Source organism: Suncus etruscus, chromosome 12, assembly GCF_024139225.1.
Source record: "Suncus etruscus isolate mSunEtr1 chromosome 12, mSunEtr1.pri.cur, whole genome shotgun sequence".
NCBI classification, from domain to species: Eukaryota; Metazoa; Chordata; class Mammalia; order Eulipotyphla; family Soricidae; genus Suncus; species Suncus etruscus.
The window spans coordinates 103,886,725-103,899,253 of NC_064859.1; the positions used below are offsets into that span (position 1 = coordinate 103,886,725).

The 12,529-nt window shown below is 54.7% G+C and overlaps 1 protein-coding gene across 1 annotated transcript in view; it reads right to left on the minus strand.

Moving 5' to 3' along the window:
• Positions 1–1,363: 1,363 nt before the first annotated feature.
• The window catches only part of LRPPRC (leucine rich pentatricopeptide repeat containing), a 57,300-nt gene continuing 46,134 nt past the window's right edge, over positions 1,364–12,529 (minus strand). Inside the window, 11 exon segments of the mRNA XM_049784712.1 lie at positions 1,364–1,459; positions 1,667–1,809; positions 2,118–2,202; positions 3,147–3,221; positions 4,652–4,767; positions 4,860–4,999; positions 6,266–6,470; positions 8,907–8,937; positions 8,939–8,989; positions 10,655–10,661; positions 11,544–11,673. Coding sequence (XP_049640669.1) covers positions 1,406–1,459; positions 1,667–1,809; positions 2,118–2,202; positions 3,147–3,221; positions 4,652–4,767; positions 4,860–4,999; positions 6,266–6,470; positions 8,907–8,937; positions 8,939–8,989; positions 10,655–10,661; positions 11,544–11,673 — 1,037 coding nt within the window. The 3' untranslated portion in view covers positions 1,364–1,405.

Consider the following 12,529-nt stretch of genomic DNA (forward strand, 5'->3'; position numbering starts at 1 on the left):
TATTCCTGGCTCCATGCTCAGAAATTGCTCCTGGCAGGCACAGGGGACCATATGGGACGACGGGATTCGAACCGATGACCTCCTGCATGAAAGGCAAACGCCTTACCTCCATGCTATCTCTCCGGCCCCCAGGAGCAATTTCTGAGTGTAGAGCCAGGAGTAACCCCTGAGCGCTGCCGGGTGTCACCCAAAAACCAAAAACCAAAAAAAAAAAAAAAAAAAAAAAGCCAGATCCGAGGCTGAGTTTGCACACTGCTCCCAACCCAACCAGGAAGCATCAAGTGTGTCTTGTCATGTGCAGAACACACAGATCTATCACGTAAAACACACAGGCACGTGCTTATATGTACGTAGCTCTGGATCTGTAGAGGTATGCACGAGGAACACGCTCAGTTGTGCTTGGCCCTTGCCCGGCCCTCACAGGCTCTTTTCTGGGGGGAGGTCAAGGCCAGTGGAGGCTCAGGTCTGGGGACCCAGTAGCACTTTAGCCGGTCACTGAACCAGGCAGAACAGTGGCCCACCAGGCTTGCAGGGACTCCAGAGCAGCCGTCCCTCCTGTCCAGCCTTGTTCCTAGTGTGGCGCAGGTCAAACACCTCCAGTTTGCAGGGCCGAGGTCCAATGGGGTAGGCGGCTCTGCACCCTCACCACCCCAGGAACCGTTACCCCAACACTTGCTCCCAAATGCCGCAGACCCAAGGCCCCTTGTCTGGTGGAGCGAGGGACCCCATGAGGTGATGGGTTCTGGGCTGTCTTTCTCCCTGCTCTGGACACATGGGAGAGTGGACAGGTGCCGACGCTCAGGAACCTGCTAGACAGGCTACTGCCTGTGTGGGGGGGGGGCCAGGAAGGCCTGAGCAGCAGGACAGGGCAGAGGAAGGGGCCTCACTAATGGCAAAGCAGGGTTGAGTCAGGGGCCATGACAGGGACCAGGGCCTCAAGGACAGGCTGGGACTTGCCTTTCCCACAGCTGATCCTGCCTGGAAATGAGGGAAACATGCCCTAAAACCTGGCACCACAGTCTCTGTGGCCAGAAAGTATCTCCCCTGGGGAAGTCTCTGGCAGTCCAGCTGGGGTGAGAACACAGGGAGGCGACGAAGCAGGTGAACCCCTGACACGACACCTCAAGGTGGGGACCTGGCCAGCTATCTAGCAGCCCCCAGTCAGCCAGGCTCAGCCAACTTTGACCCGAACAGGAGCATCTGCCATCACCTCAAGCACACCCGATTGGCTCCTCTGTCCATCACCTCGAGTGTCAGGGACGGCTGTGGCAAAGTGACCCTGATAGCGATGTGGGTGGGGACAGTAGGGGTGGGGTGGGTACTGTCCAACAAGTGCCCTGCCAGTAAGGACAAACCACATACATCCCGCTAAAGGTTTATTCTCGCTCTACGTAGGCAGCTGCGCTTACAGGGTTTCCTTCGATTCACGAAGCTGCTTGGCGTAGAACTCGAAGCTCTCCTATGGATAGAGGGAGGGTCCCTGTCAGCAGTGTCACCCACCCAGACTCTGCAGCAAGGGCCCAGGGTCAGGACAGTCAGTGCTGTGTGCACTGGGGCGCAGGACTGAGTTCAGAGACCCTCAGAGGGGCCGAGGACTAGGGTGTCACCTAGTGTGGCTAGCACAGCCCTCCTCCCCGACAAGACCAGGCAGGGTGGCCACACTCACAGGGGGCTCTGGGAAGGGCACGGGCTCTCCTTGGCTCTTCAGCAGGGCAGCGTAGCGTTTCAGAAACAACTGGTTCAGGGGCCGCTGATGGGTCGTCAGGTGCTCGTAGAGGGACTTCGCAGATGCCACGTCACCATCCAGGGCTGAGGGAAGGAAGGAGAGACCTCAGGGGGCGAAGGAACCCCCAGATGAGCCGAGGTGACAGCAATGTGGGGGACCACCCCTCCCTGTCCTGGCTTCAGGAGCCGCTGGGAAAGGGGGTTCTAGCCACCACCTGAGATGCGCCTGTGGCCATGGGCCCAGCCTGGCTGAGGCACAAATAGGGGGCTGGGGAGAGAGGGCCATAGTGGAGCCCCCAAGCCTGGACATGGTTTTGTCTCTGGGCCCTGATCCCACTTCCTGCTCTGTGAGGTGGCGTCTCCCTCCCCTTGGCCTGGCAGTGCCGACCCACCGTAGCTCTTCATCAAGCAGCTGTAGGCTTCCTCCGTGTCCATCAGCTCAGGCAACAGCTCTGCCAGCAGCTTCAGGGTTGGCGCCTGGGAGAGAGAGTGAGAGTGTGAGAGAGAGAGAAGGAGAGAAGGAGGGGGGGAGAGAGAGAGGGATGGAGAGGGATAGACAGAAAGGGTGTGGGCAGCAGAGCCAGAGCGTGATGTCAAGAGGATCCTGTTGTCACAGTCAGTCACTACCCAGACATGGTGTCCATGTCAGTCGCCCCTTGACACCCGCCGCCCAATGTCAGTCACTGCCTCACACCTGACTCCGCAGGTAAGTGGCAGGTCTGTCACGGGGGCACGCCTGGGAGTGATAAGCCCGAGCTTTCCTAGCACTGTGCAGGGCCTCCTGGTGGTGAGTCCAACCTCCCGAGGCAAGAACCACTGTCCTGTTCTGCCATCTCACAGCTGGGTACCACGAGACCTCGGGATGCTGCATGGCAGCTCCTGTCTGAGCCCTTCTCGGCACCTCGTATCTCATCTAATAGGCAGGAGCGGAGGGCAGTGCCCCATGTACCCTGGTCCCTTCCCCACCACAAAGGCAGCAGCTGCAGGAGGAGGTGATGGGTAACGCCTTCTTGTCTGGGAGCCGTGAACAAGGACAAGTACCAGGAGCAAAGCTGGCTGGTCTGTACGTGGGGACCCGAGATGGGACAGTGCATGTGAGAAGATGCGGGATCTGGGGGACAGACTGAGCATGACGGGTATGGGGATTTGGGGTGACAGTCTGCGTGGAGAGTGTGGAATTTGGGCAACTGTGTGTAGAGGGTGGGGATCAGGGGCTGAGGCTCCTGTGGTCCGTGGCGCCCAGTTCTCTGCTGGCCCAGGCCGGCTCCTGGGCGCAGGGCAGACAGATGTTCCTTGAGAGCAGGTCTCTCACCCGAAGCCCCACCATTTCTTCAGAGGCTGACCTGGGCGGCGCTCCAGGACCCCAGGGGCCTCACCCAGCAGGGTGCAGCCTTCTCTGCCCCTCACCCCCCTGTACCCACCTTTCCTCGCTTCTGTGACGTCCTCACACAGAACACGGAGAAGATGGGTGTCTGCTCTGCGATCCCACCGCACCTCTGCAAGGGAGCCAAGGACAGCCAGTTGGGCATGGGCGAGGAGCCACAGCCCGACCGACTGGGCCTCAGTGGAGGCGCATATCTCTGGGTATGTTGGCACCCCAGCCCCAGGCCTGCCTGGGAGGAAAGAAAGGGCGGAAACAGCCCCAGCCTCCCAGTGCAGGAGCGTGCTGGGGGTGGGGGGGTGACACGGTTCCCCCAATTACACTGCCAAGTGTTCACAAGTGAGCTTGGGATCATAAGGTTAATTATACATTTAATAAGATGTCAGGGAGATAACCGTGCGTTTCTTTATAAAAATTAAAATGTACAAAGCGAGTTCTCTTTAAAGTGTAATTACCACACGCGTGCATACAAAGGACTGATTTCTATCTCTCTATTTTATAAAGGGCTTTCACTGCGCAAGACAGCGGCGTTTGAGGAAGAGACAAAAGTTACACTTGGGAAGAGGGGAAGAAAAGTTTCCGTGACAGACCCGATGGATTGAGTTGTGCTCAATCCCAGACGCCCCAGCTAGTCGAACCCAGGGCGGCAAGACAGTGTTTTCCTCCCCCTCATCAGGGGTATCACTTCCTGAAGTTCCTGAAAACACGAGGCCCCCCGAGAGCTTCGACGCTGTCAGCACCGAAAGGAATTGTGCAAAGCAACTTTGGGGATACACGGAATGTCTGTGCATCCGCGGAAGTTTCTTTTTTTCCCCCTGCGGAAGTTTCTGACGGCTGCAAATCAAGTGCTCTCTGCTGCGCGAGCTCAAGCCCTCGGGGAACAAGGACATGGAATGTGACTGCACAATGAGTGGTGCCTGTCCCGTGCCACCCTGCTTGCCTGCCAGCAGAGGCTCAGACTCCGGGCACTGCCTCCCCCGTTGGGAAACGGGCACCCACGGCCCAGCTAGGGAGAAAATCAGGATCCCCAACACAGCTTAGCACAGAGCCAAGGCCTGGTGGGCGTCTCCTCCACCTCCCCTCCCCGTGGCGAAGCCAGGGGAGAGCAAGCACTGTTGACACTCCGAGAACTCAGGCTCAGCAGGACGCCTGGCGACACAAACAGGTGGCATTGGGCGCCTGCTGGGAACCCTGTGGTGCCGTGTGTGTGCACACCAGCCTCAGTCGCTCGGCTGAGAGGTGATACAACACGCTGGCTTGTGCCCCCTTCCAGCAAGGGCACGACCTGCCATCACCACGGCGTCAGGGGCAAATAGTGACTGGAAGCGGAGTCAGCACCTCAGAACGCCCAAGTCACTGGAGCAGCCGGTGGGAGGTTAGGTTGCAAGAGCCACCATCCCTATCACGGTTCTGTGTTTGCAAACCATCACCATGGCGATGCGCCAGGAGCGGGGGAGCCCGGCTGGCTCCTGCACCGCCAAGTGTAGAGATGTCTGCGTACACGCTCATCCTGTAGACCCAACCACCGGGGCTCCAGCCTCTTACCTGGAGCAGTGCCCGGGCATCATCCGCCCTTCCCGACTCCAAGAGCTGAAGGAAAAGGTCAGTGGCCGGCTTGTAGACCGAGAACTGATTGGCCAGTCTCTCAGCCATGACGCTCACTGGAAAGGAACAGGCAGGAAATGTCTCTGGGACGTCCCTGCGGCCCACGGGGACAGTGCCCGCCTCCTTGGACCCAGGATAGAGCACTTACAGCGCTCCAAGGCAGGTTCCAGCCGCTCCTCCATCACTTTCCTGTACAAGTAGGAGAGGCCGAAGTACTGGGGATCCAAGGCCGAGTCCCCCGAAGTGAGCAAGCTCTCGATGTCCTCCACAGCAGCATCGACGGCGTTGCTGTGAGGAAAGGAGGCGACGACCCATGGGGTTCAGAGTAAGGACTTAAGTCTGAGCTTCGAAGGGACACACAAGTACTTTGGGGAAAGGACAAATGCTCGGCACTGCCAACGATGGAGCACAGGCCCAGCAACCCGGGAGACCCAGGACACCTCCGACAGCTTTTCTTAAGTCCTGATGCTTGTTTCTGGGGTTCAGGGCCACACCGGCCGTGCTCAGGGCTGACTCCTGGGAGCACGTGGAGAAGCATGTGCGGGGGATTTACTATGTGCAATGATCTCCCCATTCTGCTGCAACCTCTACGTGATAAGCTCAACCTACAGTCACAACGGGGGAAAAACCAACTTATGCAAAAACAGAACAAAACAAAACCTCAAAAACAAACAAACAAAATCCACACGACTGAAAAAAAAATACCACACTGAAAAACAATATAGTTTCGCTTCTACTTAACCCATCCTGGTAAAACCCTCTGTCCCAGGGGGATTCCTCCCTTAGTTGTGTTCCAGTCAAGAGGCCACTAACACCAGGCCAGGCGGGCATGTCCCACCAAACTCCCACGCGCAGTTTCCTATGAAGTTACTACCAGAAACAAAGGAATTCCGTGGCTGGACGCGGAGCACTCAAATCACATCCTCACGCTGCTAGTTCTTACACCCTGTCCTGCTCTCAATGGGTGCCGGCCCTTCGGTGTGAAGGGCATGCTCGGCTACAAAAGGGGCAGCTCATGAGTCATGTGGGGAAACAGAGGCACCATTTTTGTCTTGGTTTTGAACCACCTGGCCGTGTTCGGGGGACCGGCAGTGACGGGAACAAAGCCAACGTCGGGCTGTCAGCACCGTCCTCCTCACCAGATATTTTGGTTAAACGTCTGTTCTGGGGCTACACCCAGACCCTCACACACCTCCTCAGTGCATCTGTTGAGGAGCACAATCGGGGAGCACGGGCTGAGGGCCCGCCAGGCAGCCATGTGTGTGGTGTAGTGCGGCCTCTGCCTCCTCCCAGCACCGAACAGGACAGAGTCCACGTCTCCCGCTGCAGGAGGAGGTACCTGAACAGAGGCCTGCAGAGCCAGACCACGCTGCTCAGAACCCCATACGTCTAGAGTGGGGCCTCACCAAGCCGAATGCCGGCGAGTCGGAAGCCCTGAGAGCTGAGAAGGGGCTGTTCCGCAGTGGCCGCGGGGCCACGACAGTCTCATGGTGTCCCTGAGCCCTGTGTCCGAGGGCCCCTCACAGGAGCAGAGCGAGAAGCAGGGAGACTCACTTCTTGATCTGCGCCAGAGCGACGTTGTTGATGAAGACCATGCGCGAGAGGCCGAGGGAGGCCTCCAGCCCCGTGACCATCTTCTGGATCTCACGGACGCTGTCCAGGTCCCCCTTCAAGGCGCAGGCCTGGATCAGCCGCGTCAGGGACAGGCGTGTGGGTACCTGCTGTAGGCTGAAGGCTGCCTTCAGTGTCGCCAGGGCGTCTAGGAGACACAGCACGGAACAAGGAACAAGGTGAGCACCGATGCTCACCAGGGTCCTCTGAACCTGATTTACCAGCCCTTCCTCCGCCCCCAAGACCACTATCAGTGGCTCAGAGCCCAAGGCTGAGATTTAGTGATTTCTTCAGGCCAGAGAGAAACAAGGAGGATGCCAGCAGAACCATATTTCAGTGACTGATATGAAGGACGTTGACAACTTCAGAGAAATACGAAAGAATTTTTTTTTTAAATTAAAGCATTTAAGGGCAAGAGTGATAATACAGCAGGAAGGGTGCTTGCCTTGCATGTGGCAGACCGCCTGGGTTCAATCCCCAGCAACCCAGATGGTCCCAGAGCACCGCTGCCAAGAGTAATTCCTGAGTGCAGTCAGGAACAAGCTCTGAGCACTGCTGGGTGTGGCCCATAAACAAAACAAAAATACCACAACAAACAAACAGCAGAAGGGGACTAGAGGACTGTTTTACACAGGGTCTTGAACCAGTGAGGGCCAGTCCAGAGGGTGCTTGGCGCCCCCTGCTGACAAGGTGGGGTCGGGGCACGACCTCAGTGGGGCAGCGAAGAGGAAACTCCCAACTCCTGGCTGGGAGTTTCCACAGGACACCTGAGGAACAGGTGCAGATGGAAAATCAGAAATCAGACTGCCCACATCTGGCTCAAACTCCAACTCCTTGAAATGAAAAACAAAACGAAAAACTGAGACTCGGGGCTGGAGAGATAGAACAGCGGCATTTGCCTTGCAGCAGCCGACACAGGACCTAAGGTGGTTTGTTCGAATCCCAGCATCCCATATGGTCCCCCGTGCCTGCCAGGAGCTATTTCTGAGCAGAGAGCCAGGAGTAACCCCTGAGCATAGCCAGGTGTGACCCAAAAACCAAAAAAAAAAAAAAAAAAAAAAAACCAAAAAAACAAACCTGAGACTCTGTTTCGGATCTCACATCCACAACAGGTGTTCATGGACCCACAAGAGGCTTTCCCTGGTTTCAGGGCTATGCTGGCTGAACTCAGGGATCACTCCTGGAGGGGGCGTGAGGACTGACTACTCTTGGGTTGTCCACCTGCAAGGTGAGAGCCTTCACCTCATGCAGCTAGACAGGGGAGGGCTAAACAGCGGCTTCTGCATCAGAGTCTGTCACTGAGAGCTCAGTGGGAACTTCGTCACATCCTAGGGTCACCCAGGACGGCCCAGAGAACCTGGCCCCGCTTTGCCAGCAGGACACAGAGTCCACAGTCGGCACTGTGTGGACAGTGAGTCAACCTCTCTGGGACATGGGGCATGGGAGAGGAGTGAACTTTTTCAGCGTCCAGAGCTGTGAGTGTGTGTGTGTGTGTGTGTGTGTGGGGGGGGGGGTCGTGGTCCAGCTATGGCAACTGGGATCCCAATGCAATGTGGAGGCAGGGAGAGGCGCTGGCTGCAATACAGGTGCGTGAAGGTCATTCCTGGGGGCTGGGGGGGGTTCTTCTGTGAGGTCCACCCAAGGTCCACCCGCAGATGGCGTCTCTCTCTCTCTCTCTCTCTCTCTCTCTCTCGGCTGGGGGTTCTTCTGTGAGGTCCACCCGAGGTCCACCCGCAGATGGCGTCTCTCTCTCTCTCTCTCTCTCTCTCTGGGGGTTCTTCTGTGAGGTCCACCCGAGGTCCACCCGCAGATGGCGTCTCTCTCTCTCTCTCTCTCTCTGGGGGTTCTTCTGTGAGGTCCACCCGAGGTCCACCCGCAGATGGCGTCTCTCTCTCTCTCTCTCTCTCTCTCTCTCTCTCTCTCTCTCTCTCTCTCAACAGCTCCAGTCACCCCCACAAGGTCCCCCTCATCCTTCCGCTGCGAGGCCCTTAATACCATTAATGTAGAAACTCTAAACTCCAAAACAAACACGGCGTTTGATTACCCTTGGTATTATGAACTATTAAAAAGTATTAGATTAGGTCCAAAAATCAATATTATAATCATTCGGTGCACAGTCTCACACATTTAACACCCAATTTAACTCATCTGGCTGTCTCACATGCGGGCAACACAACACTCGAGTCAACAGCGCAGGCTCGGAGCGCGAGGAAGTATGTTAATTTCCCCACCGCCAAGCGACTTGTGCTGTGCATTTTAACGCCCTTGAAAGCCTGTACTTTCTCCCTCGTTCTAGAGCACGAATTTTGCATGTCTGAAGAGCCGCGATTCATCCGAAGAAAAACCCATCTTGTGGTTAAATGGAAACGGAAACTGGACTAAGTGGTCAGGTGACAAGCACATTCATATTCAAGCTGTATTATAAATGCATGTACAGTAATTTGCGTCTCTCAGCTCCCACAAAAGGCTCTTGATAAGCAGGTAATTTGCTAAATGGACTCCTTTATCCAAGTATTCGAAGGGCGTTACAAGAAAGATCTGCAGAGGCATTAATGTGACGTAAAGGTCAAGCATTGTGACATACCTTTCAAATAATCCCGCCTAACTTGCGCAGTGGATGAGGAGGCTGCTGCAGCCGACGTTCAGTGTGAAGCCCTTGATGTGGGTCTCGGGCGCTGAAAAGAAGCAGACATTTAGAAAGGAATTACTGACATGCTTCTGATATGATAATAAACGGTTGAGCGCCAAGGTGAAATTATAAAAACGACTGTTCGTATGTTAAAAATATTGCTGCAAAATATCGACCTGGAGACAGCTTTTGTGTTATCCTGTCAATGGTTATAGAAGGATAATTTTTTTCTGCATTCTGACAGATGACAAAGTTGGAAACGAGCAACAAAAGAAACAAAGTACCAGATTTTTTTTAAACATCGGTTCAGATTCTGAACGCTGACATGGTGCTGACTGCGGGAAACTGTGTGCCCCGCATTGTTTGGCTGGAGCGAAGCCGGAGACTTTTTCCCTCTTTTTTCCCCCCTGCACTCACCGTAATTATAAAATGTAAAACGTTCTTTCCGCAACAGAAATGAAGGTGTATTTTCAGCACTGCTATATTTTAAATATAAACTAAAGCATATTACTAACACCGTATCATTTGGTTGATTAATTTCCAGATTTTTGTCACCTGGTTCCACAGTTTTTAAAGCTGACACCTACTGGCAAATGAAAACGTCATCGTTACATTAAATAAAAAAATTCTGCCTGATGGTCTTGTCCCAACAGTAAGTCGAAACAAAACCCCTAACTTTATAAAATGCAACAGTTAAAAAGAAAAAAATTCACTTAAAACTATTAAAACTCAACAGTTTAAAAAAAATAAAGTTGTTACTTTATTTTTAAAATAAAAATCCTACTGGTTGGACCCTCCCGGCACACACACTACATCACGCGCGCACACACACATTCCACACATGTGCTCACACATTAATCCACACACATACATGCGGGCACACACACAGCCCTGACTGAAAGTAGAGGGGCCAGCCAAAATGCGGCCTCAGGCACAGCCTGCTCTGAGCCATCTTCAGGCTGCAGGAAAGCCGGTTCACGAGAGCCTAAATCCTGTTAAACCCCAAGAAAACACCCAGAGACGACCGTGAGTAACGTCAGAGACACCGAGGCCAATCCACTCCCTTATTCCTCCCTCCGCTGTCCGAGTCTCCTCGGCCCGACGCTAGGCCCTCTACAAGAACAAGGTTCAATGTTCCTCCTCTCTCGCCCTGTTGGGGCCGTAGGCCTTGAGCCAGAATCATGCAGAGCCCACGACCAAACTCCCTGGGGACATGAGGCCATGGGTGTCTGCGAGAATGGCCGGGAGCTAGACACACAATGTGGTGGCCGTCACTGCCTATGGGGCACGTGGGCCCCGGCAATGACCGAACTGATGTCCCCATGGATAGGTGGGCCTATCATAACAGACACCGGTCATCAACTCTGCCTCATTCTGAGAAATGATTAATGGCAAGACACGAAGGGACCTGCCTTAACCGCATGGTCAGGACCAAAACCCACAGGTCCACATTTGGGCTTCACACAGCACCTGCCTTCCAGGCACGCTGCCCCTGACACAAGAGTGCGGCCAAAAGCAACACCCTGGGTCACTCCTGCAAGGCCACCAGCACCAAGGGGTCACAGAGTGCATGGCTCCTCCCCTCTGGCCTTGCCCGAGGTCTACTGTGATTCTTCCAAGGCTGCCAGGCGTGGCCCGAAAGCAACTAAAGCAAAAGGAAAAAGAGAAAGAGAGAAAAAGATGATGCCAGCTCAAAGCCGGACTTCTGAGCTAGCCGAGGAGGCGCCCAAGAGCCGGAGAGGCAATTCTTCAGCGACCCAGTCACGGAGGCAGCACGTGATGGAGTTGCTCGGGCTCCAGGCCAGGGGTCGTTTCTCATAGGGCTCAAGAGGCTGAGCGGGTTGCTGGGAATTCATCAGGGAAAGGCCCGACTTTTGAAGGGGATTCCTCGGGATCAGAACGACAAGAGACTCCGTGAGAAAATACTGTTTACAGGGTGGGAGTGACAGTGACAGCGGGGAAGGTGTTGACCTGGCATCCCGTAGGGTTCCCTATGCCCCACCAGGAGAGACCCGAGTGCAGAGCCAGGACTAACCCCGAGCACTGCCGAGGGTGACCCAAAAGCAAAAAGAAAAGGAAGCTACTTTTATGTTCAGATTTACGATTTTTCTCAATTGAGGGAACTCCCTCCCCCGAAAAAAAAACAAAAACAAAAACTATCATGTCAAAACCCAAACACTGATCAAACTCAACAGCAAGGGGAAGAGAAAAGCCATTAAAATAGTCTTTTCCACCTAGTTCTCTCCTTCAATACTGTAAGAAATTGTCACAAGAGACAAACGAAAGCCTCAAGATGGACAGTAACTCGAGAGGCAGAGTCTGAAGCAGGGACCTCAGTGCTCAGGACTCAGTGTTTGGAGCTCAGAGCACTCTGCTGTTTCCACTGCTTGGCAAGAAGAGTGTGGCAAGTCGTGTCTGTGGGCACGGACATGCCTGAGGACGGGTCTGACCAGACCAGGAGTTGTGCAGCCAACGGCAGTCTTTCTGCAGAGGTCTGCTGCCCCAGCCCCCAAACCCACAAAGCGGCGTCTGGGGTGCGTGTGAGTGCCTGAGGTTGGCAGCATTTGGCGCGGGGATGATATGGCCGCTTACGCTTGCTTCACCAGCAGGGCCCTCTCGAGGTCGCTGTCCCTGGCCAGCAGCTGCGTCAGGAGGCGTCTGTAGGCGTCGCTGCTCAGCACAATGTTCTGCTTCTCGGCTCTCAGGAAGACGTCAAAGGCCTCTGCAGAGAGAAGGGAGATGGCGCCCCCGCGGGCCTGATGAGCCCCCACAGCCGCAGGCCAGAGGCCAGAGGCAGAGCCACAGACAGCAAAGGGCCGCTTCGACGAGACCCGGGCCTTCGCTGAGCTGACCCTTCCGGTTCCTCTCCCAAAGTCAACCATTTTCACACGCTGAACAGCGCTCCTGAATTATTTATCACAAGACGATGCCGGTTTCAAAATAAATGGGAAAAATGTACGTTAAGGTCCAAGTAAGGCAGAGGTATAATTTAGATTGAGGGAGCAAAGATTTACTCTGAAGCAATCTTTAATCTATAAGTGGGTGGTGCTGGCGGGTAACATTTCAGCACAATAGCGTTAAGGGAATATAGCCTATAATTCTAAAATTAGGAGATCAAATTATTTGGCTACGACAGGACTTATACAAAAAAACATACAATTTTCAAATATACAGTATCTAACAGGTAAACTAAGCAACATTTGTCTGGCTGATTAACAGTTTTATTTCACTTGTTCACAATGACTGTCAGTGAATGAAAAGATGTCAGCAACTTTGCAGTCACTCACTTTTCTGAAACGGGACTGCCGGGCGCCCAGCACCTCACAGGTACCAGGACCCAGCCCGGCGTCGGTGGACAGTCACTGAGGGGGAGGGCGCACAGACGGGCCACGAGCCTGTGCCCTGGAGGACAGGCGGGATGCTTTCGCCCCAACCCCAAAACCGAGAAAGGCGTCAGTGTTCATCTCTGTTGACACAGGATGGGGCTCAAGGAAGCCCGAGCATTCCGTCTACTGCCGCATGGAGGGACGAACCCGCTTGCCCCTCAGCTGGGTGGGGACAGCCCTGGGCCCTGAGGT